Below are 25,116 nucleotides of genomic sequence, written 5' to 3'. Positions count from 1 at the left end.
TTAATAACTTGTTTACTTAAAAGTATATACTTATTTATTGATTATTCCTTTCATAAGTGTCTCAAATACTAATTGTTTAAGTATATTTAATTTTTTGAATATTGTGTTTTAGTTTGTTTTAGTAGGACAAGAAGTTATATCACACAATAAATTCTCATCTCCGTTACCTAAACACAAAATGCCATTTCCTCATTAACACGTGGCAGTAATAACATGAAATCTAATTTTCCAGGGATCCCCCTAGTTTATTTTCAGCCATAGTTGAAGTTGTGAGATTTCTGTCAAAAAACAAAAAGAAAGATTTTGCTTCAAAAACTTAGTATAGTTATTCTGACTTCTCACCTCCATGAACTTGAATTTCAGGGATGTAAATTAATGTAAAAAAAAAAAGTGAACATGTTTTCATATGCTTAACATGTGCAGATTGTAACAATGAAGAAAAAAAAAAATTCCCTGAAAAATGTATCCATTAGGCCTATATTAATGGAAAATTCCTCACCTCCATGACAGACCTTATAAATGTCATTATTTCTGAGGGGAAAATAAATGATGAAGAAGAAATACATCAATAATAGGCATTCTACCAAAATTATAAATTGCCAGTATATCCACAAAATTTACTAAGTACTATTTTTTAACGTACATTTGAAACTACTAATTAAGCCGTACTTTAATTAAGGGAGCTTAATATTATGTTCCCACTAATCATTAAAATAGCTGATTGTTTGCACAATTAACGATATTACTACTTTGATATTAAATTGGCCTTGATTTTTAAACATTAAAAGTTTTTTCATTTCTATGAACAATCCATTTTTTTATTTTTTTATTTATGAGTAAAATAATTGGAACTTAGCTGGGCCATTGTTTATGGTTACTTCTAGTAGGTAACACTTTCATGTAAGAACGAAAAAAACGAAAACAAAAGGTTTCAAAATTGAAAAATATTTGCGTTCAAAAGTTACGTTTTATGGAGAATGACCCATGTATTAAGTTCTAAATTTTATTATTCAATTGTGTAAGTTAACATACCATTGCTATTTTTGTGACCATTTTAGAATCCTCATGGTGAAAGTTGTGGTGAGTTATAATTGGAAAATATTATAGTATAGTCAGAGCTGACATTTGTAGCTCACCTCTTTTATTTTTGGTGTAAAGCTATGTCAAAAACTTGTTAGAATTTTAGTACAGCAATGCATTGTTGATGTGATGCTCAAGGGACTGAAGTGAAAGGGTATGTAATAGAAATGTCCCTTTTAATGGTTAAGCTGTGAGCTTTTATGACACAGTTAATAGGCTGAGCTCAGCCTATTAACTTTTAGTGGAAGCTCTACCAGGACATGTGATAGTTCTTGAAACATCATCTTTATCTCATTCAATATCAAGAAGAGCCGAAGTTAAAAATGACTTGTGTATTATGGCAGTAATATTTATAATGACCTGTTTAACTAAATATTGAAAGCATGCTCTGTACTGAAAATAAGTAGCTCATCGTACTTTGAGTGACTTCTGAAGCAAACAAAGCATGTAAAGTCAAAGCATGTAACGTTGTTTTAAACATTAAGAGCTATAAATTGTATGTTACGAGCAAAAAGCCGAAGCTATCGACCAAAACGGACAGACTCCACTGAGCCGCCGAAAAACAGCCAAGTCTGACTTGGAACTGAAATTGAAAAGGAAAAAAACGAAGCAAAGCAAAGTGCCGGGAGTTTAAATGCTAACAGCAATTTGCATATTCTGCTAATGTAAAAGAACAAATGAGAAAAACTAATACAAATAAGGTTACAAATGCTTTTTGAAAAATAATTTACCTTTATTCTTAACATAATGTGTGACATTTGTATACTATTTTTTCTTCTCAAATTTCTCTTTCATTAACTCATTGTCAAAAAATCAAACATTGGTTGATATTTTCTTATTTTGCATTCTTTTATAAGACAAAAAAAAAATCTGATTATTATTATTAATTATTAATTTTATTAAACTTGTAACGTTGTGCGACAATTTTAGTTTTCAGTTATCACATACCTTACAAGTTTTATGTTCACGCTACAATTTTTCTTTTGTAAAAAATTCAAGTCTTAAGCGTCTGATCACAAATTATGCTGCTGTGTTCATGAATTGTTCTACCCATAAATTTAATATAAATAATGTGAATCTGAAAATGCATTTGAGGGCACATTCAAGATTTAAAAAAAAACCAATTTGTTGGTATTGTAACTATGAAATTTTCATGAATGATCTTAATATATTATGATTTGTTTTAGCATTTTATTGCTTAATTTATTTACTTGTTACAATTTTTGTTAATTAAAGTTGTTTAACTTCTCTAGTTATTACACATTTTTTCCTTCAAGTACTGTACATTTGAAGCTTGAACAGAAGGAAGAAAATGAGAAACAAATTGTAAATGAAGATTTCAATTCATATACATATCTACCCCATGATTCTGGTAAGATAAAATAAATAAATGAACTTATACATTGCAACAATGCATGTATTTTATGATGTTGTTAATTTACTTACTAATATTGCTTATTTGTCTTTGTTTTTGCATTTGATGAGCTTCTAAAATGTTACTATAATGACATTTTTCAATGCTACTAGCAATGTCCAATGGGGCATTATTTTAATAAATATTTAATTAATACGTTCAAGCACATATTTTGCAAAGCCAAATATAGTAAATATATGGCTCTAATGTATTAGCTTTACACCCAACACTCTTTACTATGTATTATATAACTTTTTATAACAAAGTTACGGCTATAACAAAACGTATAATTAGTCCCTTCAACTTCCCTATCAATGGGCAAGACTATAATTAGTTCACTAAAAATTGCTTCAGAATAAAGAGTGATCAAATACAGTGAATTCACGATAACTTGAATCTTGAGGGATTGAAGAAAAGCTTTCACTTACCAAAAGTTCTACTTACCATTAGTTTCAGTGTCTGACATTTTAATACTAAAAAACTTTCGAATATTTTAATTAACATGTAAGATAACAGATAAAATTTCCCAACCTCTAAGTTTTTATAATTAAATATGCATAGTTTAATTTAAAATATTTGGAATGAAAACAGAATTAATATTTCTTTTTTACAAATTCATACTTTCAAAAAATACTCCACCATTTTATGGTGCCATAAACCCTTTGGCAATTCAGGAACCAGTAAATGCCATCTTTTTCAAGAGCTCATGCAGAAGATATTGAAGAGAAAGTTTTAAGTTGTTCTGCAATAAAGAAAAATATAACTTTTAATTGAATCAATAGAGTAAATTTTTAAAATAAATGCCGGCGGCATAAGCGTGCCTTTCATTTAACATTTTATAGTCAACGAGCTGTGTTGATTCACTTTCAAAGCACAAGAAGAATGCATATAATGCGTATATTATTTCAATAATACAAACAGTTTGCATTATTAAAATAATGTAACCGATTGCTTTTGTAATCGTACCAGGTACAAAATTATGCACCTCAAACTTAAATTAATTTTCTTTTTCAATTTTTCTAAATAAATCAATTCTTCAGACAGGGAGTCTGAACCAAACAGTGCCAGATTACGCCAGCACAGGGCCCGTAGCAAATGTTACCAAGGGGCCAATGCATTTTCATATGAGAATAAAGTCTTCATGGTGACGGGTTGTTGCTGTTATGATCAGGGCCAGATTCAGGCTTAAAGAGGCTCAAAGCAGGGTCTCTATCATGTCCATTTTTTGGTGAAAAGTTCGGGACGCCGGAAGAAATTGGACAAAATGGACGAAATGAAAAATCAACTGATTATCCACACAAATTTATTGTTATAGTGTAATAAAATCAGTATGTAATTCAAAAACATTATGTATTATGAATTAATCATTTGATTTAAAATAGAATGATTGTTAACTTTAGAATTTAATAAATCCAAAAAAAAAATTAATTACACAGAGGTGCAACTAATTTTAGATCATAATTTACTTAAAAGTAATAAAATGTAACGATGTAAATAAGTTATTGGGCATTATTACACTATTATATATTAAAATAGTAGAAATTAAATATAATAGAAAAGTCAAAAGAAATGCTTTTTAGACATACATGCAAAACGAAGATTTATAGACTGAAAACGGGGGGGGGGGGGGGGGGTATTCAGAACGGTGTACCGAAAGAGGCTATAATGAGCAAGGGGGTAAATAGCTTTAAAATGGCCATTAATCTTCATTGGGGAATAATAAATTGACTAGGAACAGCCTAGCTGGTTTCGGAGCCTGTTGCTGATCATCATATTTGTATTTGTACTGTGAAACTTCTATGAACGACCACCTCTATACAGCAACCACCTCCATTAAGGACCACTTTTCTGAGGCACCGATTTCTCCCTGTACATGACTAATGCTAAAATACCTCTAGGAAAGACCATTGAAACCTCTCACAATGACCGACAAATCGTAAACCTCAGCATAAAAAAGTATAGGAATTTTTGCTGGAGAAAACTCAAAAAGAGAGAGACAACAAAAGAAAAACAATAGAACATGGAGTTCATACACAGACTAGTTTTCTTATGTTGGCAAAGGTGGAAAAAAAACCAGAATAAGGGATTAAAATCTATTATCCTATGAGTCCAAACATGTTCCTTTCTTGCCCTCTCTGTTTGAACCTCAAAAATGTCACAAAAAGGAGGGTGTTGTTATTTGGACCCTTGGGAAGCTAAGGTGGCACATGCAAATCTCAAGACGAGTCAAGTGTGCACCTTTAATTGAGAGAGGTTGATAAGAATAGAACTTCATTGAAAGGTTGTTTCTTGGAATTTCTTGGTTGCTTACGGGAGAGGGGGTTAGAACAGAGCATTTCCAGTTCTTTAGAGTGGACAAAATCTATTTTTCATGCCTTTGAGTAGCTCAAGAATTGGTTTCAGAAGTGAATACATCGCAGTCAAAATTTCAAAAAACGAGTTATCTCACGCTCGAGAAACATGTAAAAGTCATGAACTTACACAAGAAAGGAAATTAGCAGTAAAAAATTGTTTTTGTCTTTCATGCACACAGAATCTGATGAGAAAAAATGAAAGTGATGAAAATGCGGAGTTGAGGGATACTATACGACCAAAGCTGTCAGCACAATAAACTCGAACAGAAATAGATAATCTTATGTTGTACTAATAATGACATATTAGTAATTTATTTTTGCAGCTGAAAATGAAACTAGAAACTAAAGTTGTTTCAGGAAATACAAAGAATCTGAAGCAAACGAATCTCTTCACATATTTTAAAGCTATTAGTTTTTAAATAGAAAAATCATGTAAAAAATATATTTTACATTAAAAATTTAGTAAAAAAAAGTTTCTTTATTTGAATACATTTTTATAATAATGTTCTTAATTAATATACTGCTGGAAGAAGGTAAGTAACAACTATGGTGCTATATTTGCATGTTGGGAAAGGACCTTGTAGAGCGACCAACCTCGATTAACGACCACTTTTTTCAGGAACAGAGAGTGGTCGCTCCAGAGAAGTTTCACTGTATTACGAAAACAAATTTCACTTCATGTCAACATTCCCTTTATTTATTTCAAGTAGATTTCCTTTTTTTTAAACTATGATTTTAATGTTTTGAAAAACTCCAATCTTTAAAAGCTTTTTATTTCTACTTTTTAATTTCATAAGTGCATTTATTATGTGCAATAAACCTCCACATCTCAGAAAAACATCTTAACATGCACAGCTGATGTATTTGTTTCTATGAATGTTATTACATGTATTATAACGTATTAACAGTCATTTGAATTTATATACACATTTACATAAACTTCAGCTAATCTTAATTTTTTCATTTTCACTTTAAAATATTTTTCAGTCAATTTTTATATGCATATTTATGTATGCTATTTTTGCATTAAAATAGTACTTGAAAGGGGAAAATCTATATAATTATTTATTATTTTCAAATTTCAAATTTTTAACCTAAAAACTTTCAGTTCACCGAAAAAGTGGACAAAATGACATTTTGTCCAGGACAGTGTTTTCCAGCAGTTTTTCCCGGGGTGGACAAAACAGGAAAAATAGATGTAAAATTCTGCATTTTGAGGCCTTATAAAGGGTAATTGATTCTACAAAATATTGGGAAAAAAATTAGGCAAACAAAAACCTTTTTTTAAGTTATACATTCTTTTCCGAGTTAAAATCAATCTAATTAATAATTGCTTGTAGTTCCTTAGATCATTGACAACCGATAGAAAATAAGAGAGAGAGACAGAGGAAAAAAGAAATCTCACCACTTATCAAAGGTGTTATGTTCCCTTGGAAAATTTTCAAGTTTATACTTCTATAAACTTAATTCTAGATCATTGTCGATGATGGAAGAAAGAGATTAAGGGGCTCCAGCCAAAAGTTTTTTGAAATTATATTTCTAAAATGCAATTTTATAAGATCTATGATGATTTGGGGAAGGGAATGTGAGTTCAAAAATGCATATTTATGGAAATTGAAGTGTTAAAAACATGTTTGTAGGCCATCGTTAGAAAGTTTCGGTAAGGAATGTGGTTTAAAGACCCCGGCAACCCTGCCAAATTTTTTAAATTGAAATCCTAAAAATAAATTCGTCTTTAATAATGTTGGAACTTGGGAGGTACTCTCCCATGAAAATTGTTCGAAACTATAGCCCTGAAAACGCATTTGTAGGCCATCTTTGATGGCGTTTACAGAAAGAAGGATAAAATATGAGGTTTGAGATCTCACTACAGGAAATTTTTCGTGGTTAAAGTTCCAGAAAGTTATTTTAGGACTACTTTCGATCATGTTAGAAGATTTTCTCTCCTGAATTTTTCCTGAAATTCAATATCAAATAATGTGGTTCTTGGCCACCTTTGGTGATGTAAAAGAAATGGATTAGAGGTACTCGGACTACCTCTCTACTCCCTTCTTGGCTATGCGCATCTTTTGTTTATTTTCAGTAAAATTATTGCGAGAAACCCTGCTCCACTATACTTGTTTCAGAAACATTTAATGGTTTAGAGTTTTTGTAAAGAAATTTTCACTTTCCGTCCAAATATTTTTATTTGTTAAAAATACAAACGTTTGCAATTTGAGCATAATTTTTTTGTACATTTTAGACTAAAATGTTATTTTGGAGAAACACTTTTCCCACTTTATTTAATTTTTAATACCATGCCTCCCGAATCTATTCATCAAAATTTGTTTTACTTTCGTTTTTTACCTTAAAAAATTGATAAACTAGGGGTTAGACTTCATATTACAACATTTGCACAGTATATTTCTCTCTCTATTTAAATCTGTATTCAACCTGAAACAACTTTGCAGGCCCATGTGTTTTTCGACATTTTGCTGTTATTTTCATTTAAAAAAATAAATGTAAATCAGTTGGTGTTGGCAGTATCACAAAAGCCCGACCAAGGGGTGATCCACCAAGAACCAACCTGAATTTAGTAGAGCCCCATATTCATTCAGAACTTGAATTTATGAATGAAAGTTAATTTTATAATTATGTAAATTATGTAACTATTTTTATGATAATATATATATATACTATATATTAATGTATATATATATATATATATACAGGGTTTGTCCGGAAAGTAATGAGCCTCATTTTTTAAAAAATACTTTTAATGATCAGATTCTTACAAATACTTAAAAATCTTCAAAGTACGACCCTTCTGCGTCGATACACTTTTGCCAGCGCGATTTCCATGAATTGAAGGCTCCCTGGAAGTCCTCGACCGATAAGCTCTTTAGAAGTGACGTCGTAGTAGACTGGATGGTTTCCACGGTGTCCCAATGTTTCCCCTTCAGCTCTCGTTTCAGTTTGGGAAACAAAAGAAAGACATGACTCATCTCCAGTGATGACGTTGTCCAAAAAATTAGGGTTGTCCCTACACATTTTTTTCATCTCCTTGGAGACTTCCAAGCGATGCGTTTTTTGAGCATCGGTCAAAACTTTGGGCACAAGTTTTGCGCAAATCTTTCGCATGCCCAATTCTTCCGACACAATCTCATGGACAATCTCATGTTTTCGGCAAGTTCAACGAGTCTGACAACAAACGAACACTCATTCGGCGGTCTGAGTTCAACAATTCGCCCACACAACTCACATTGTTGTCCGTTTTCGAGGTTGAAGGGCGTCCAGACCGGGCCTCGTCGGTGACATCCTCACGACCCTCTTTGAAAGCTTTGTGCCACTTTTTTGCCTGCGAATAGGACATGCAAGCCTCCCCGTAACCCTCCTGAAGCATATCGAAGGTTTCCTTGGCAGTTTTGTTCACTTTGATACAAAATTTTATCGCGTAGCGTTGTTCAATCGTTCTTTCCATTTTTAGTATGACAAGGGCGCGAAACATGGGTCTCCTTAAAATGACGTCCTCACCGTTTCAGAGCTCAGAGGCGACTGAGGCATGGCTCGCTGGAAAGCTTAGGGTTCCCCCCACCACTTCCAAGCGGTCGCGCCGCTCGGTGGTGTACGGTCGCGTCACAATAAAATAAGGCTCATTACTTTCCGGACAAACCCTGTATATATATATATATATATATATATATATATATTAATTATCCAATCATCAAATGTACTGCTGTATCTATTGTTGAGAGTCAGTTTGACTATTGCTGGTACATGCGAACGTTAACTGGTTTAGCATTTAATGAGGGAAAAAAGGAGCAGGATGAGATATTATCAATTTATGTTTAAAATAGTCACCTTTTTTCAGAACAGTAGGACTTATAAGACTAAAATATTTTTAAGCTTTTTTTTTTTTTTGTAATCTTCGATACAGTTGCCACAGGCTCCACGTTGACTTTAGCAGCATAAAACCGAATATTAGTCACAAGTGTGTACCCTCAAAAGGTTTAATGTTTATGAACAAAATTGGTTAGTTAATCTAAAAGGAGAGTTTAGCAAGAAGGTAGAGCAGTTCTTGTTGGGAAGAATTTACCATGTTGCAAATGTCACTGTTACAAAGGCCCCCAAGACCCTAGAAATCCCAAAGAATATTCAAAAACGCGTATGCTGAATGTGTTTCGGGACAGATGAAAGGCCTCCAAACCTGCAAATATGCCACTGGTTTTTGTTAAAATGTAATTGACGAAATTTCTTTCAAAAATTGGCACAAACTTTTTGCATCCGATGTCTAAATGTCTTAGAATGACAATGAAGTCAAAGCTCACACCTAAAGGCCAATACTTGCAAGGGTTTCGGCAGACCTATATATGGGGAAAAGAACACACACATTACATTAGTTAGAGGGATGTAACTCTAATAACTTGTTCACAATCTTTGTTATTTTGAAGGTTCTTCCCGTCTCCAAAAGACACAAGAAGTCCCCTCCCGCCCAGAGCCGATGGTAATTGTGATAATCGTTTTATCCGGTATGCGTTACAAGTCTGCTCTCTTGTGGAAAAAAATAATGATTTTAAATTTATTTGGAAAGTTATTGTTAAGAAAAGCTGGATCTAAAAAAAAGAGAAAGAGCAAGGAAAAAAAAGAAATAACTTTAAACAGGATTTTTTTTCTTTGAAATTTTTTTTCACATAGATCGAGGCTCCCAGAGCTCAGGGCCCGTAACATTTGCTACTTCTGCTCTATGGCTAATCTGTCACTGGAACCAGATCATTTAGGTAGCAACAAAGCCATTGCAAAACTAAATAAAATATCTGAACTTTTAATAATCATTTTGCCATTATAGTTTTAAAATGACCAGGTTTTGTACCTGGTACTAGTACAAGCAGTTTGCATTTCTTTTATAATGCACGCAACACAGTTTGTAGGTCATAGTACACATCATTTTTCTAATGCTTTGAAAGTCTATATCTTAAAGCCGACTGGTGGTATGATGATAATTCGCTGGCCTTCTACACCTGGGACCCGGGTTCTGACCTGAGGTGGCCAGTCGAGGGATTTTCGAGATGCAGAAAATCATCAGTGCCCATGTCGTATGATTATACGGCATGCAAAAGATTCCTTGGATATTCGTTTGGCTTTGAATTCCTTCGGCAAAATCAAAAAAAAAAAAAATTCTTGTACGGTTACGCATCAAAAACAGCACAGGGGCTTCCATCTGTTTGAAACTGGGCATCAAAAACTACTTGTGTCAGGCATCAGTGCTTGAATAGTGTTACTTGAAAGACTTAAGTTACTTGATGCCTTGTCGGGGAGTGCTGTAGGCCTGGTAAAGGCCGAATGGCTTCTTACAAAGCACCTTTGGAAACGAAAAAAAAAAAAAAAAACTCTATATCTTAATTCAATTAAAAGTTATCTTTTTTTTTTAACTGCAGAATAATTTTAAAAAAGTTTCCTTCAATTTTTTCTGCTTGCGTTGATATAGGGATCTCTTTAAAAGGATAAAAAGATGGCAGATGGAACATATCATTGGGCCTCAGAGCAACAGTAAGTCATCTAATCCAAGAAATAACACTAAGATATCCTGCTATTGCTCTGTGGCGACGATATTTCCTTTGTATCAATAAAAGTATAAGGACTTCTGTCAATTTCGAAACAAGTTTCAAAGATACTTTAAAATATGCTTGCAGGGGTGCCTACAGGAGGAGATTATGGTGCAAGCTGCTCCATCAAAATTTTTGGGGAGATTTTTTTTTTTAACTTATTATATATATATATATATAATTAAAATTTATTTATTTATTTTTTATTTAAATTATTTATTTATTTTCTATTCTGTTTATATTTTATTTCATTCATTTATTGAGTTTGTGTGCATATGTGTGTATGTCATTGACGTTTCACAGAACTTTTCTAATAAATAAAAAGAAAAAAAATTGAATTATGAAATTTTGAATTCAAATTAGAGTTAGTTGGGATAAGTGGGACCCCTTTTGAGAAACGTTCATTTTTGAAACCTTATACAAAAGTTTTGAAGCAAAAAAATTTAAACTTATTGTCTTATTTTTTCTGGGACATCATTAATAAACAAAAGTTCATCATTATTTTCTAACATATTGCTTTAACTATTCTTAAGGATTATATTTTTTAAAAAATCGGATTGGTGTCCCACTTACCCAATAGTAAAGGGTAAGTGGGACACACTTACCCCTTACTTAAGTGGTATGCTGGGAATTATACACCTGTAAGTCTGACTTAGTGCTTTGTAAGAGTTTTGAAACTTTGATCAAAATTAAGATTATGAATTTCGGAGAGACTAATAGTCTGTTGACTAGTTTGCGGTATGGGTTCAAGAAAGGTAAATTGTGTGCTACTAATTTATTGCATTTCTACGACAAGGTTACCTCAGCTTTAGATAACAAAAAAGTGTGTGGATGTTGTTTATATCAATTTTCAAAAAGCTTTTGATAATGTACCTCATGTTGCTCTTCTCAGCAAACTAGCTGATATAAGAATAGGAAGAAAAACTTTACTTTGGGTTAGAAATTGGCTGACTGGGAAGGAAACAAAGATTAGTTGTGAGGGGAAATCATTCTAAATGGAGTGATGTTTTAAGTGGAGTTCCTCACGGTTCAGTTTTAAGGCCTGTCTTGTTTATTATTTTTTATGAATGACATCAATGAAAATATTTCTGGAAGCATGAATTGTTTTGCTGACGATGTAAAAGTTATGGGGATTGTAGACAATGAAGAATAAGTAAAACAGCTTCAAGAGGATTTAGATCATATTACTAAGTGGGCGTATAAGTGGGGTATGGCAGTTAATGTAGGGAAATGTCAAGTGCTACACTTAGGTCATTGAAATAAGCGTACGAGTTATTGTTTACAGGGTTCAGTGATTTGTCAGGCAGAAAACGTTATTGATCTGGGTATCCTAATAAATCAGGACTTTAGTCAACAGTGCAGCGTTGCAAGTAACAAAGCCAACAGATTGCTTGGGTTTATCAATAGATCTATTTCAAACAAATCTAAGAAGGTTCTTCTGCCTCCATATAGGAGTTTAGTTAGACCTCTTTTGGACTTTCTTCTTGTTCAGTTTTGGTCACCTTATCTGAAGAAAGGTATTTCTGTATTGGAAAGGGTTCAAAGAAGGGTAACTAGACCAGGAAGGGGACTTACAGATTTAGATTATGATACCAGACTTAATAGGTTTAATGTGTATAATGTGGAGCAAAGGAGAGTCAGAGGGGACATGATTCAGTTGTTTAAATTTATCAAAATGAAAGATGTTTATGGATTAAATTTTTGCACCGAAAGCAGGTGGAGGGGTCATTGTTTTAAGCTATTCAAATCTCAGTCTACCCTGGAATTTGGGATAAACTACCATTTTAGTAGGGTTGTTTGCACTTGGAACAGTTTACCCAAAGAGGTGGTAATGAGCAATGGGGTGGATAGCTTTAAGAGGACCATTGATCTTCATTGAGGACTAATAAATTGACTAGGACCAACCTAGCTGGGCTCAGAGCCTGTTGCTGGTTGTCACATTTGTATTTGTAATATATTACTCTTGTACTATTTTTCAAGCAATGCAGATGGGGATTCTCAAGCTCATTAAACGGAAACACATGTTTATTTAAAGAGGAATTGAAGTTAATGATTATTTTTGTTTCTTTCTTGGTTCGTTCTTTTTTATGTGGAGACTTTGGGAAACTTCAATGAAGGTGATTAATGTAGAGAGCGAGAGTGAAATGTTTCTTAGTGCGTTATGAAGAAGTTTTGACACGTATGGCATGGGATAATGATTAGTTTAAATTTGGTTGGCCTAAGTTATTAATTAAAATTACAAATTATTACTGCTTCTTTTCCTTTTTTAAATAGTTGCACTTGCATGATATTCATTTACTCAGTTATTATTTGTGTATCCTTTATTTTTGTGCGCATAATTAAAATTTTAGTCTTTTGTTTACTTCACTTGCTTCTAATAACGTCATATTTTTTTAATATTATTTAATAATGATGAATTGTAGGGTAATGTGAACAAAGTGAAATATAGAAATAAAGTGAAATGGTGAAATATTTACTCTTTTATCGCTACCTACCTGGTAATATTTCAACTATGTAGTAACACATATGAGTCTATTCCAGTCAAAAAAATATTACCTCTGAAAATCGGGAGGAAAATGATAATAAAAGCGGTTTTCAAAAATTGATACTCAAATTTTGTATAATCTATAATATTTTGTTGCACGTCAAAACTTATTTTTGTTATTATTTAATGATAAAGTTCTTGTTATATTAATGTTTTAAATATTAATTGAGATCTACTAATATTCGGTGCAGTATTTATTTGTTTAATACTCAGCTTCTTTGCGTTTTTAAATAATTTGTACAGTTATTAAAGTGCATGCGAGGCAAAGTGAAATAGCTCATTTTGGTTACTTATTCAATCCTTTATCAAATCATTTGTATATTTATTTATTTATTGTTTCATTTACATTCCTTCACTCAATATTTCCTTACTTAGTCGTTCATTCACTATTTCAGAGGTGCCAAGTATTACGATTTGCCCGTAACTACTACGGATTCCCGTCGAAATTACGGTGTTACGAACATCGATAAAAAGTTACGGAAAAGTCAAATTTTGCTCAGATAATTTTTCTAAAGTTTAAAAAATTATTCCCTTTAGAACGTTTGGAGTAATTTCATGAGAAAATGTGTTATCTACCATTATTTCGTGTTTAAGCTTGCCGGAGGAAAGCGATAACATTGCTTGCGCTCTCTTTCGCTTTAGTGTGTATGTCACCTACCAACTCGCTTTGCGTATTCGCCGGATACTTCGCGCGTGATGCGCAGAAACCGACGGCGCATGGGTGCGTTGTAAGAATAGCGACTGGCCAACGATGTATGTGCGTAAGGTTTCGAAAAATCTTACAAATTTTTTTTTCCCGCTAGGTCATTTTTAAATATTGATAGGAACTTTAAACTTAAAGTCATCCAAGTGTGTTTTTAAAAAGTATAAAATACTATTTTTGAGAATTCACTGCATCTCGCTCACTAATTTTTGAAGTATAGGTACAACTCAACTTAAGCTTGTTGATTCGTTCGAGAACGCAGCGTGCACGTTGGATATTTGACACTTGCGCGAGTTTTCATTTTGCGTGATTGTTTCTTATCCGATGATTCACATTCACGACATATTTTTTTTAATCCTTGTTTAATTATGGATAAATGGCTAAAGTCAGCTCGAGAGAAAAAAGTTCCGAACGTGGAATTCCTGATCGCGATCCAAATAATAGTAATGGATCTCTACAACAGTCTAAACCAGAAAAAAGTAATAGCCAGAGTGGAGCGCTTAACATTGAACAAAACGCTGTTCGAGATGTAGAAGAAAATCCAGTAGAAGATGTAGGAAAGCCTACAAAAAGACATAAAAAAACTCAGAAATATCGACAAGAGTACACAAAAGAATGACAATGTTTGATTCATTCAAATTTAGCGCCGGAGTTCGTTTTTTGCACTATCTGCTCCAAAGACATCTCAATTGCTCATGGTGGAAGAGATGATTGCCGAAGGCATATTAAAACTGCCATGCATCAAAAGTACGCAAAAGCTTGCGATTCGAACAAAAATATGTTTGCATATATGAAAACTGCCGATGATGAACTTTTGGTGACAAAAGCAGAACTTCTGTTCACAAGTTTTATATCGGAGCATAATCTACCAATATCATGTTCTGATCATGCTGGACCGCTCTTCAAAAGAATGTTTCCAGACTCCAAAATAGCAGCGAAATATGCTTGTGGGCGTACAAAAACAACTGCTTTATTAAAATGTCTTTCATCGGCTACACAGGATGATGTGATTGAAAATTTAAATTCAAGGCCCTTTGCTCTCGCAACAGACGGCAGCAATGACAAAAATGATACGAAACTTTACCCCATTGTTGTGTCCTATTTTTCCGAAAATCATGGCAAAATTATTTATATGATACTGTCCATCATTGAGTGCACTGATAACACTGGTGAGGGAATTTTCAATGCTATAATATTCACCAAGAAAGAAATTTGTTGGAAAAATTGTGTTGCATTTGCATCAGATAATGCCAAAGCAATGACAGGAAATATTAAGGGTGTGCTTTCTTATATAAAAAAACAGGGTTCGTACGCCCTTGAAAAACCTTGAAAAGTGCTTGAAAAAAAAAGTTCATTTTCAAGTGCTTGAAAACCTTGAAAAAGTTTTAAAACCTTGAAAAAGTTTCTTAGTGCTTAAATTCTCTCAAAAATCAACGAATTGTGCTTAGAAGTTTTAAAAAAGTATTTCACCAATGCAATTTTCTGAACATGTGTTCAGTATGCAACATCGCGAAAAATTCTTCCGTGTTTGGGATTTCAATCCTTTTGCATCTTGTAAATATTTTGATGTTTCTTACAACCGAAAGGTATTTTGACATATGGTAGCTTAGATTAGTTTATTTTTTGTTTAATTTCATCAATTAACAAAGAAATTAATTTGGAAACCATGACAACATTGAACTTACTCGGGTTTCGCGAAAAATTGCTCTTGTGTTTGAAATTTCAATCTTTTTGCATCCTGCAAATATATTAAATATTTTGGCTAATAAAATGTTAGTTTCGCATATGCTACCTTAGATTAATATATTTTTTGTTTAATTTTAATAAAAAACAAATAAATTTATTTCATGGGAAACATGCCACGTCGAACGAACTCAAGACTTTGCGAAAAAATTGCTTCTCATGTTTGAAATTTCAATCTTTTTGCATCTTGCAAATATTTAAATATATTTACTAATCGGATGTTATTTTCATATTTGCTACCGTAGATTAGCATATTTTATGTTTAATTTCAGTAAAATATAAATTTATTTTATGGGAAACATGACAACATTAAACTTAATTCGCGAAAATTTGCTTCCCTTGTTTGAGATTTCAATCCTTTTGCATTTTGTAAATATTTTTATATTTTTGGCAATTAGTAGTTATTTTGACACTGCTACATCAGATTAACTTATTTTATTTTTTATTTTAATAACTAAAGAGTTAAAGAATTTATTACCTTGGTCTTGTTTAATTATTTGCTTATTTATTTTTGCAATTTTGAATGATTATCTTTACCTAATTTTTGGTCATAACAGATTTTTTTAAAAAAAATTTAAATTTCTGCAGTTGAGCACCTAACAAATTAGCTTAAAGTTTGTATTTTAAATATAAAGTTGATTTATATAATTTTATTTATAAGTACATCATTTTTTTTTATGTCTGCTAAAATAAATAAAGTGTATAACAGGGGTGGTTGTGTTATGATTATTCACTTGAAATCCAGTAGTGTTCGTTTTTATGCTTTTACCTCCCTATATCTCCAATTTTCCCCTTTTCCTCAAATGTTCAAAATTATTACTTTATTAAGGTTGTGGGTACTTGGAGCTTACTGAAAGAGGCTTTAATCAGCAAAGGGGGTACATAGCTTAAGGAAGGTCATTCATCTTCATTTGGATCTAATAAATTGACCAGTACCAGCCTAGCTAGGCCCAGTGCCTGTTGCTGGTTATCAACAGGCACTGGGCATGGTATTTCTATGCAGAATATTTTGACTTAATAAACTATTTTATGAATTGTATGCATAGCAAAAGTTATTGTTGTACATATGTATATTCAAGTAATAGGGGTCTTAGTTTTAAAAATTATTCCCCCCCCCCTTGCCCCATTTTGCTCTTTGAAACTTTCAGGTAATTTTTTATGAACTCACAAATCACAATTACACCTGAATATTATTGCCTTTCTAAATTTAAATTCTAATTTCAACAATAACCCATTTTTTTCCCAAAATAAAACTATTTTTGTCATAATATATGTCAACTTCTTGTGAATCTTTTCAATTTCGAAATATGGCTCTATAAATCTGAACTTGCACATTTATTGTCTATTGCAAGTTAATCAATGAAAGCTGAATAGGCTCAAGTTTGCATTCAGAGTATTTATCACTGCTTAAGCTGCTTTTGTATATTTTGAGGTGTAGAGACTGGACTGTGGACTTTCATAAACTTTTCTTATTTCCTAATTTTTAAATTTCGTCGAGGACAGTTGAAATGCCTTATTGGCTGAACAGCTAATAAATACATACGAATAATTGATTTGCATACTTATAAATGATTTGCAAACCTAATATTTTTAGAACTTAACAGTGCAAACTGAAATAACTTTCTGGGTAGTGTTTTTGTCCTAACCGCCCTTATATTGTAATAAACCACTGTATAGATATTGGAAATAAATGTTGAAACCGGGGGGGGGGGGGGGGGGGGGGAGTGACTTCAAAAACTCCTCTCTGGCAATGCCATTGAACTTGGATATTTTAGTTTCTTCCCATAAATGTTAAAAGCACTTATGAAAGGTTTTTTTTTAAAAGTATTAATTTGCTGATTCTAGAAAATATACAAACCTCTGATTGCTGCAACCTTTGAAAAACCTCAAAATTAAACCTCTTGGTATCTGCTTCTCTTTATGACCAAACTTTTCAAACATTTTCAGAAAAACTTTCAACGCAGTAGATCTTTCATCAAAGCGTCTCTCCTTGTAGAAAAAGCAATTTTGTTTTCCTATACTTTTTTGTATTATTGCCTTATTTCTATGTGTTTGTAGTAAATGAAATCTGCATACAATATTTTTAGTACAAATTTATGATATTGCCTTGAAAACAAAATTTTTTACCTTGAAAAGTACTTGAAAAGTGCTTGAATTTTTTTTCTGCCTAAAGGGTATGAACCCTGAAAAAGTTCAGTCAAATATTAATTTTCAGGGCTGTGTTTGCCACTTATTACATCTAGCTGCAAAGAATGGTTGTGCAGCAATACAACAATTTGATGTTGAGGAGTTTTTGATAAAAATTTATTATTTTTTGCAAAAAAGCTCCAAGAGGCAGCACAGTTTTAAATTGTGCCAAGATATATATGGGGTTAAACCACATAAAGTATTAAAGTATATTTCAACCAGGTGGCTGTCTCTGTTCGAATGTATTCAAAGAGTCCTCGAACAGTGGGAGCCACTGACTTTGTATTTTTGTGATGAAAAGAATAATATTAAGCATGCAAAGTATCAGGAAATTAAAGTCAGCATGCAAAACCCTGTTACCAAAGTTTATGTGTTATTTTTAAAAAGTGTGTTGCCCCTGTTTTTGAATGCAAACACATTTCTTCAACAAGAAAAACCCCTAATACACAAAGTAAGCAAGACTGTTGAGGATTTATTATTAGGGCTTATTGTAAGGTTTATCAAACCTTCTGCTGTTGGTGATAGTCCAAACTCACTCTTAAGCCTCGACTGTGCCAAAAGAAAAAATCAAAAAGCAGACAATGATCTTGTAATTGGATCAGAAACCAAATGTTACCTAAAGAATATTTCTTCAGATGAAGCTGAACAGTTTTATAAAGACGTAAGAAATTTTTATGTTAAAAGTGTGGAATACATTAAAAATAAATTACTCGTAGCCCATTCATTTGTGGAGCATGCAGCTCTTGCAGAGGTCTCTCTTCGGAAAAAAATGTCATTCTCCTCTGTAGAATTTTTAATTTCAAAATTTCCCAATGTTTTGACAGATGCAGAAAAAGCAAATTTGGACATAGAATTTAATATGTACCAATTTGAAAATTTTGAGGAGTATGATGTGATAAGTGATAGTGCAGATGCTATATGGCACAAAATATCACAGATATCTGATGAGAATGGAGCTAAAAAATATAATGCTCTCTCAAAATTAATGCTAGCATTATTGCTTGTGCCACATAGCAATGCAACTTCAGAAAGGGTTTTTAGTGTGGTACGTAAGAACCAAACTGATTTTCGCCCGACTCTGGGGACAGAGACACTGACATCACTGCTTATAGAAAAACAGAAAAATTTCAACTTCAGTACAAAATGTTTCGATCGTAAATTTTCAAATGAACAATGTAAAGCTGCTAAAAAGTCAACTTGGATCAATTTATGTTCAAATAAATAAGAACTTCTAGCCGATTCTTAAATATTAATATTTTTTACAGTATCCATTCTATTATTCTCTCAATAATTTTTGCATTTATTTTACAGCTTCATTCAACCGATTTCTAAAATTTAATTTAATCTTTAACATTTTGTGCTACTTAATTTGTTTTTATGTATATCATTTTCAATAAAGTAAATAACTTCAATGTTCACCGATTTTTGAGAATTTTCATTCCTGTATTTTATTTTTCAATTATTAAATGCATATTTGTTTGAAAATTTTAATTATTCAGCAGAAATGTGTACTAAAGCTTAAACACAACTGTTAGGATCGCTATTTGCGCGACTACGTGCGTTAGATTTCCGTTTTTCACTACAACTATGACTCTGGTTACTGATAACTTCCATTGAAACTTGGCACCTCTGCTATTTTATTGACTTATTTATTTTTTATCATATATAAATTAATAATTAATTTTTTATTTTATTTTTTCCTTTTTTAAATTTATTCATTTATTCTTTTATTTGCTCAATCATTTAATCAAACATATCTATTAATCAAATAAAAAATATTTCTTTCAAAAAATTTTTAGCTTTAGTTTGCCTTTTTTTTAAAAAAAAGAAAAAGTTCCACCTTTTTTGGAGGTACAAAGTTACTGCCAAAAATAAAAAATAATGTTTCTGTGTAAGTTTTAGTATAAAACATATTGTTCTTTCCTCATGACCCGTAAATTTTAGAACTAAATTCCAATTTGTTCATGTTGAAAAAAGTAAATAATCTTAACCATTTCACTTTGCCCCACATTCCACATTACATCAATGTAATGTGGAATTAAACCTTAAAATTTGGAGTCAAAATATTGACATGCTGATTTTATGTGAATTTTTTTGTAAAGTTAGGCTTAACTGCTGAAAATGCTTGAGTGGCATTCCATTCTGGAACGCTGAAATATTTTAGTCATTGCTGCCATTTATTCTTTATTGGAATTCCATTGAATATTTTGAAAAAACTTTCAAAGCCAACGACTTAACTTTTAACATTCCCTTTTTAAGTTGCATTATGAGAAAATATTTCGTTAAAAATGCCTCAGCTGTTACTTATCCCTTAAACTAAATTTTTAAAGGAGTTTTTTCATTGAAAATACTTTTTTAAAAAAGATTTTGTGTTATTTCGTGAATTGTTTTGTTTCACACTATAAGTATGATTTATGGTTTAAATTATGAATTACTTGTTTACTGTTTTCAAATGACTGCCAAATTTGTACACAATTTGTGAAATCTCAAATTTTTTCATATTGTATATAAAAAAAGAGAGCTAATTGCTTAATGTATGTTAATATATCATTTATTATTCTTTAGCAAAGTTGCGTATTACATGGGAAAGGGACCACTTTCTGTCATACTGGAATTTGCTGGAGCTATCAAAATCCAAAGATCCTATCAAGCGTCATAAAGCAGTTGAATCTCTTACTGAGATATTTGATCTGGAAGGTATGAATATCTTTTATTCTTAAATCTATATACTGTTCATAATGCTTTTTTATGTCAGTATGAAATTGATTAGCTCTTTGTTACATTTTATCACCATTATAGGGCTCTGTGCATGCTGATTTACTACCATTTTACAATGCCTTTGCAAAAATTGTGCTGTAATATAGGTACCTTCACAAAAACCAGTTCATTTACAAAAACAATTTAAATTAATTGCCACTTTCACAAAAATCTACATTTTCAAGTTGGGAACTTGCACTTTCAAACACTTTTTGAACTTTCTTTTTTTAGAATGTTTTATGCTGTAAAAGTGTTCTAAGCATTTCATACGCTTATCTTGCTAAGTATCCACTTTCTTGGGCTAACATGTTTTCAAATGGTTCATGATAAACAACCTATTGATCTTCCTTTAGCAATGATGTTGCATATGAAAGTGTGATGCAGTATAGGAAGTTGAGTAGGGTGGCCAAAAAAGAGGCCCTTTTTTTAGAAAAAAATTCTGATTTTTACTGGTCTTACCCTCCTAATTGGTTCAATTTATGTAAAAAATAATTATTTTAAAGCTTGAAATCATAATTTTAAGTTTTAGAGGTAGCCCAACATCCTTAAAGTTTGGCATATTTTATTTTAAGCAATAAATGCAAAAGGAAAGAAAAGGGCTAAGAAAGCAATATAACTTAATTTCAATTAAATCTTTAGCATTTTGTAAGTTGAGAATTATAATGCAGCAGTTATGTTTAAATCACTATGGTACTATAGATGTGATTGTGCTAGTACCTACCAAATTATTTTTTGCTATTGGTATGAACACAGCAATGTTTTTCAACAACCTGCAGCAAGAATTGAAATTGATCTTCAATGATTAATTTTTTTTCATTAAACTCTTTTTTAATCTGTATTAATTACTTTCAGCAAGGTTATTAATAATTGTTTTCCTTCGATAATAAATTTCAGTGCTTTGTGATAACTCTCCTAAAACTCATAGATTTGTTTAATCTCCCATGTTTTGCATCATCCGGGAAATTCATGTTTTCAACTAATGAAGCTGATCATGTTGTTAGAAAGCCCTCAAATTTCATAATATTTTTTGGGCATTATCTCAGTTACTTTGCAGCATTATTTTTTCATTCACTTCTTGAACAGCTTTACCACTTGTCTTCTATTCATGTGTGTCACTTGTTCGTCAAAAAGAGCCATCCAATTTTACTTACTTCTTCATCAGTATTTTTATGTTCCAATTATAAAATTCAGATTTCATTAAATTGAAATCATTACATCGTGCATTCTGAAGTATAGAAGCTGTCACTCAAGATTTTAGATAAACTCGTTCCTGCAAATATATCAATAACTTTTGAAATCCGTTATCTTCTACGAAGTGATGGTGAACTAGTGATTAAAGTTTTATATTTTAAAACAGTATAAGATTTTGAACATTCATTGAGTATGGTGCATAGATCTAGGTAGAATAAATCTGATTCAAGGAGAAGGGGTTTCATGCTGAACTATTAAAATCTGTTCAAAAAATTCTCGAAAATCATCTCTGTAATAGGGGTCATACAGCAATTTTTTAACAGATTGTATTCTATAGTCCTTTACATCCAGGGCCAACGAGAGGCCATGTCAGCCTAGTTGGAAACTAGGGGCCCCTCACTTCTAGAGGCCAGGCTCGGAATCAGAGTAGTATACATTTAGCAAGTTTTAGGAGTGGAGTGGGGCCCGGCAATCAAACTGACAAGAGGTCCATCCACCTTGGCTCTCAGCGGCCCTGTTTACACCAGCCACTTTTACTTATTATTGAGTCTGGTAATTCATTTATCCTTATTAATGAACTCCCAAAAGGTCTAGAGTCTGTTACAGGGAATAACTTTTGTTGCAGTATGTATTTATTAAAAATTTTACCAATAATCAATTCTATAATGTGGTGTTGACATTCCAGAATTAATTGTTTCTTTTTTTTTTTTTTTTTTTTTTGTACCAGTCAAACAGGTGCTATTGTTTTTGCTTGTATTGATATTTTTTCAGTCAAAGCATAACACTTTGTTAACTCATAAAGAATTGTACAGAATTGCATAAACTTCAACATCTTACAAAAAACACTTGTATATTTACAGAATATATTTCATGCTAATGCTATGTTGAAACTGTGTACAAAAAAATTTAGCAATTTTACTATCTAATTAGTTTTTATAATGGAAAAAACAATCATATTTGTGATTAGTTTGGTCCTTTGTCAACACACCTGTATTCGGCAATGGTGCAAACTTCATCGACTTTGAGCTACCTCTAAATATTATTCCACTGTTCTAAATTTTGTTGTACTTATTTTCTGTATATTGGAACCAAATGGGAGGGTAAGACTCAAAATTTTTCACCTTCGAAATTTTGGACCACCCTAAAGTTGAGTCACCCTGATCCTGAATTTAGATGAAAATAATCTTGGGCTTTCCAGATTAGCTGTTTACCAGCCAATGTTCAGAGAATGAAACATGATATATAGCTAAAGATTTTCCCAAGAATTGAGGTTCAAACTGAATAAGTTTTTAACAGTACTGATTAGTCATAGTTCGAAGTGTTTTTTAAATTCCAGTTTAAATGTTCATATATTTACAATTTTTCATAATGATTTTTCAAAGGTTTCCATTTTTTTTTAAAGATTTTTGTAGATATTCTAATGATATTCATTATATTTTTCTCAAATACTTCAATATATGATTTTAAAATACTTGTAGATATTTCCAGTGATAATTAAAAAAAAAAAAGCCTGTTCAAACTAGCATGTTACAATTTTGTAACTTGGTACTCTTAAGGAGTCAAATTTCCAGGAAGTGATTCACTCGGCTACAAGGGGAAAATTTCAAGTTTCATTATTTGATTCCTTTATATATTCTCATTTTCAATGTAATCTCATGCTGGTGTTATCAAATCAAATAAGTTTATGTTTTGAAAGGTTATGAGGTTTATAAAAGAAAATAATAACAAGAAGGCAGAGGGAATGGCTTGGAATAGGCTCATATTATTATGTTGGACTTATTCGTATAGCTCAATAAAAACCTGAAGTTCAGGACTAAAAACAGGTTATAAGCAAGCCCAACTAAAAATTTGTGGAATGATCTACTTGGGAGGAAAGGAATTACAGACTCATATTTAACAATCAAAAACATTTTAGTAAAAAATTAACAGGGAAAAAAACAACAATGATATATATCACTATGCATGTTCCCAGAACAGTTCTGACTAAAAAAACAACCCCCAAAATATTTATAGGAAAGATTCAAAACAAGTTTTGTTAAAGTTCTAAATATTATCAAAATTACTATCTATCTAGTCCCACCTTGAGTTCCCCCCAGATTTACAGGAGTGCCAGACCATGCGTTGCCCCCCCCCCCAATATTATTAGTTGTATTTAAAAAATAAATCAAATTTAATGTACTTTATTTAGAAACATAGTTTGAAAAATAACTTATATGTTTTCACAACTATAATGTAAGTTAACATGCTTGAAAATAAACTGAAAAATACAATAATATGCAGTTTATTCTGCGACTCGTCTGTATTGTGTCATCACACATCGCCAGTGCAAGACAAATTGTGCTACCTATTAAGAATAAGAGCATTTTTATCCATTTGAAGAAAAAAAAGATGATAAATAATTACATACACATAAAATAAACACATTTCTTAAATTATTTATAATTCAGTGCTGCATTATAGAATAATGAAATATTTTGTAATTGGGAATTACATGGAAAATCATTACAATTACTTTTACTTTTAACAACCATTACTAACAAAGTCAAAAAACATTACTAAAGTAATGTACTTTATCAAAAATCATATAATCTGTTTCATGTTCTTGCACATCATTCCAGTAAACAGTGCAATAAAATCTGCTCTAAAATTGACTAAAAACCAGCCTTTTTAAGACAAATTCTCAAAATTTTCATAAGGAAAGCTCCCTTGACCTCCCTTCTGTCTGTCCAGAGGGATAACCCAGACCCCCGCTATTCTTGCACCCCCAAATTTCACTGCCTAAATCCGCCTATGCTCTGGGGAACAATTGCTCACCGGTTAGCTAATGCGATGATTTTTTGAAAGTTCCAAAATGAAGGAAGGAAGTTGTAACACTTTTAAAAACCTTCTACAGCTTTAGGAATGGTCTTCAAGAACCAAAAATATACTATTTTTCTAACATATTATAACTGCATTGTCACACTATACTGTAAAAATACTGATAATGGACTTTTGGATAATTCGTACTTTTGAAACTCTTTATTAAGTCACAGTTACACTCCTGTTTGTGAAAATTGCAACACCATGAAGGATTTATGTAAGTGAGCTGAAAATTGCAGGAAATGTAAAGTAGGGCATGATATGCAAATGATTAGAATTACAGACCGGTAGCGCATGCGTATTCTGAGCAGCGCCTTCTGAACGGCGGATCGAACCAAATATAAATAGACGGCTGTAGCGAGGCGTGTATGATTATTGGTGTTTATATGCTAGAGTAAACGTTAGCTGAATCTTTACTATGCCTCTTCGACGAAAGAAAGCGAAATTTGAGCAAATTTCGGAGTTTGAACGAGGCAGAATCGTCGGCCTTTGTGAAGCAGGATTGTCTTATCGTGCAGGGTAACAGCAGCACAATCATGCGTGTTTGGAAGCAGTGGACGGACGAGGGTCAAACAGCTCGTAAATCTGGGAGTGGACCCCGAATGTGACGTCAGCTCACTATGACAGACACCTTGTGCGTATAGCACTGACGGACCGCACAACTTCTTCTAAACAATTGGCAGCACAGTGGTCAACAGCTA

General features: G+C 32.1%; 1 protein-coding gene across 1 annotated transcript in view; it reads left to right on the top strand.

Moving 5' to 3' along the window:
- Positions 1 to 25,116, top strand: part of LOC129218449 (protein SERAC1-like) — a 140,111-nt gene that overhangs the window by 4,883 nt on the left and 110,112 nt on the right. Inside the window, exons 3-4 of the mRNA XM_054852724.1 lie at positions 2,334 to 2,452; positions 20,174 to 20,305. Coding sequence (XP_054708699.1) covers positions 2,334 to 2,452; positions 20,174 to 20,305 — 251 coding nt within the window. The remainder of the gene's footprint in view (positions 1 to 2,333; positions 2,453 to 20,173; positions 20,306 to 25,116) is intronic.

The sequence above is a fragment of the Uloborus diversus genome, chromosome 3 (genome assembly GCF_026930045.1).
Source record: "Uloborus diversus isolate 005 chromosome 3, Udiv.v.3.1, whole genome shotgun sequence".
NCBI lineage: Eukaryota > Metazoa > Arthropoda > Arachnida > Araneae > Uloboridae > Uloborus > Uloborus diversus.
Note: the sequence above shows the minus strand (reverse complement) of the source record. Positions and strands in the feature narration are given on the sequence as shown.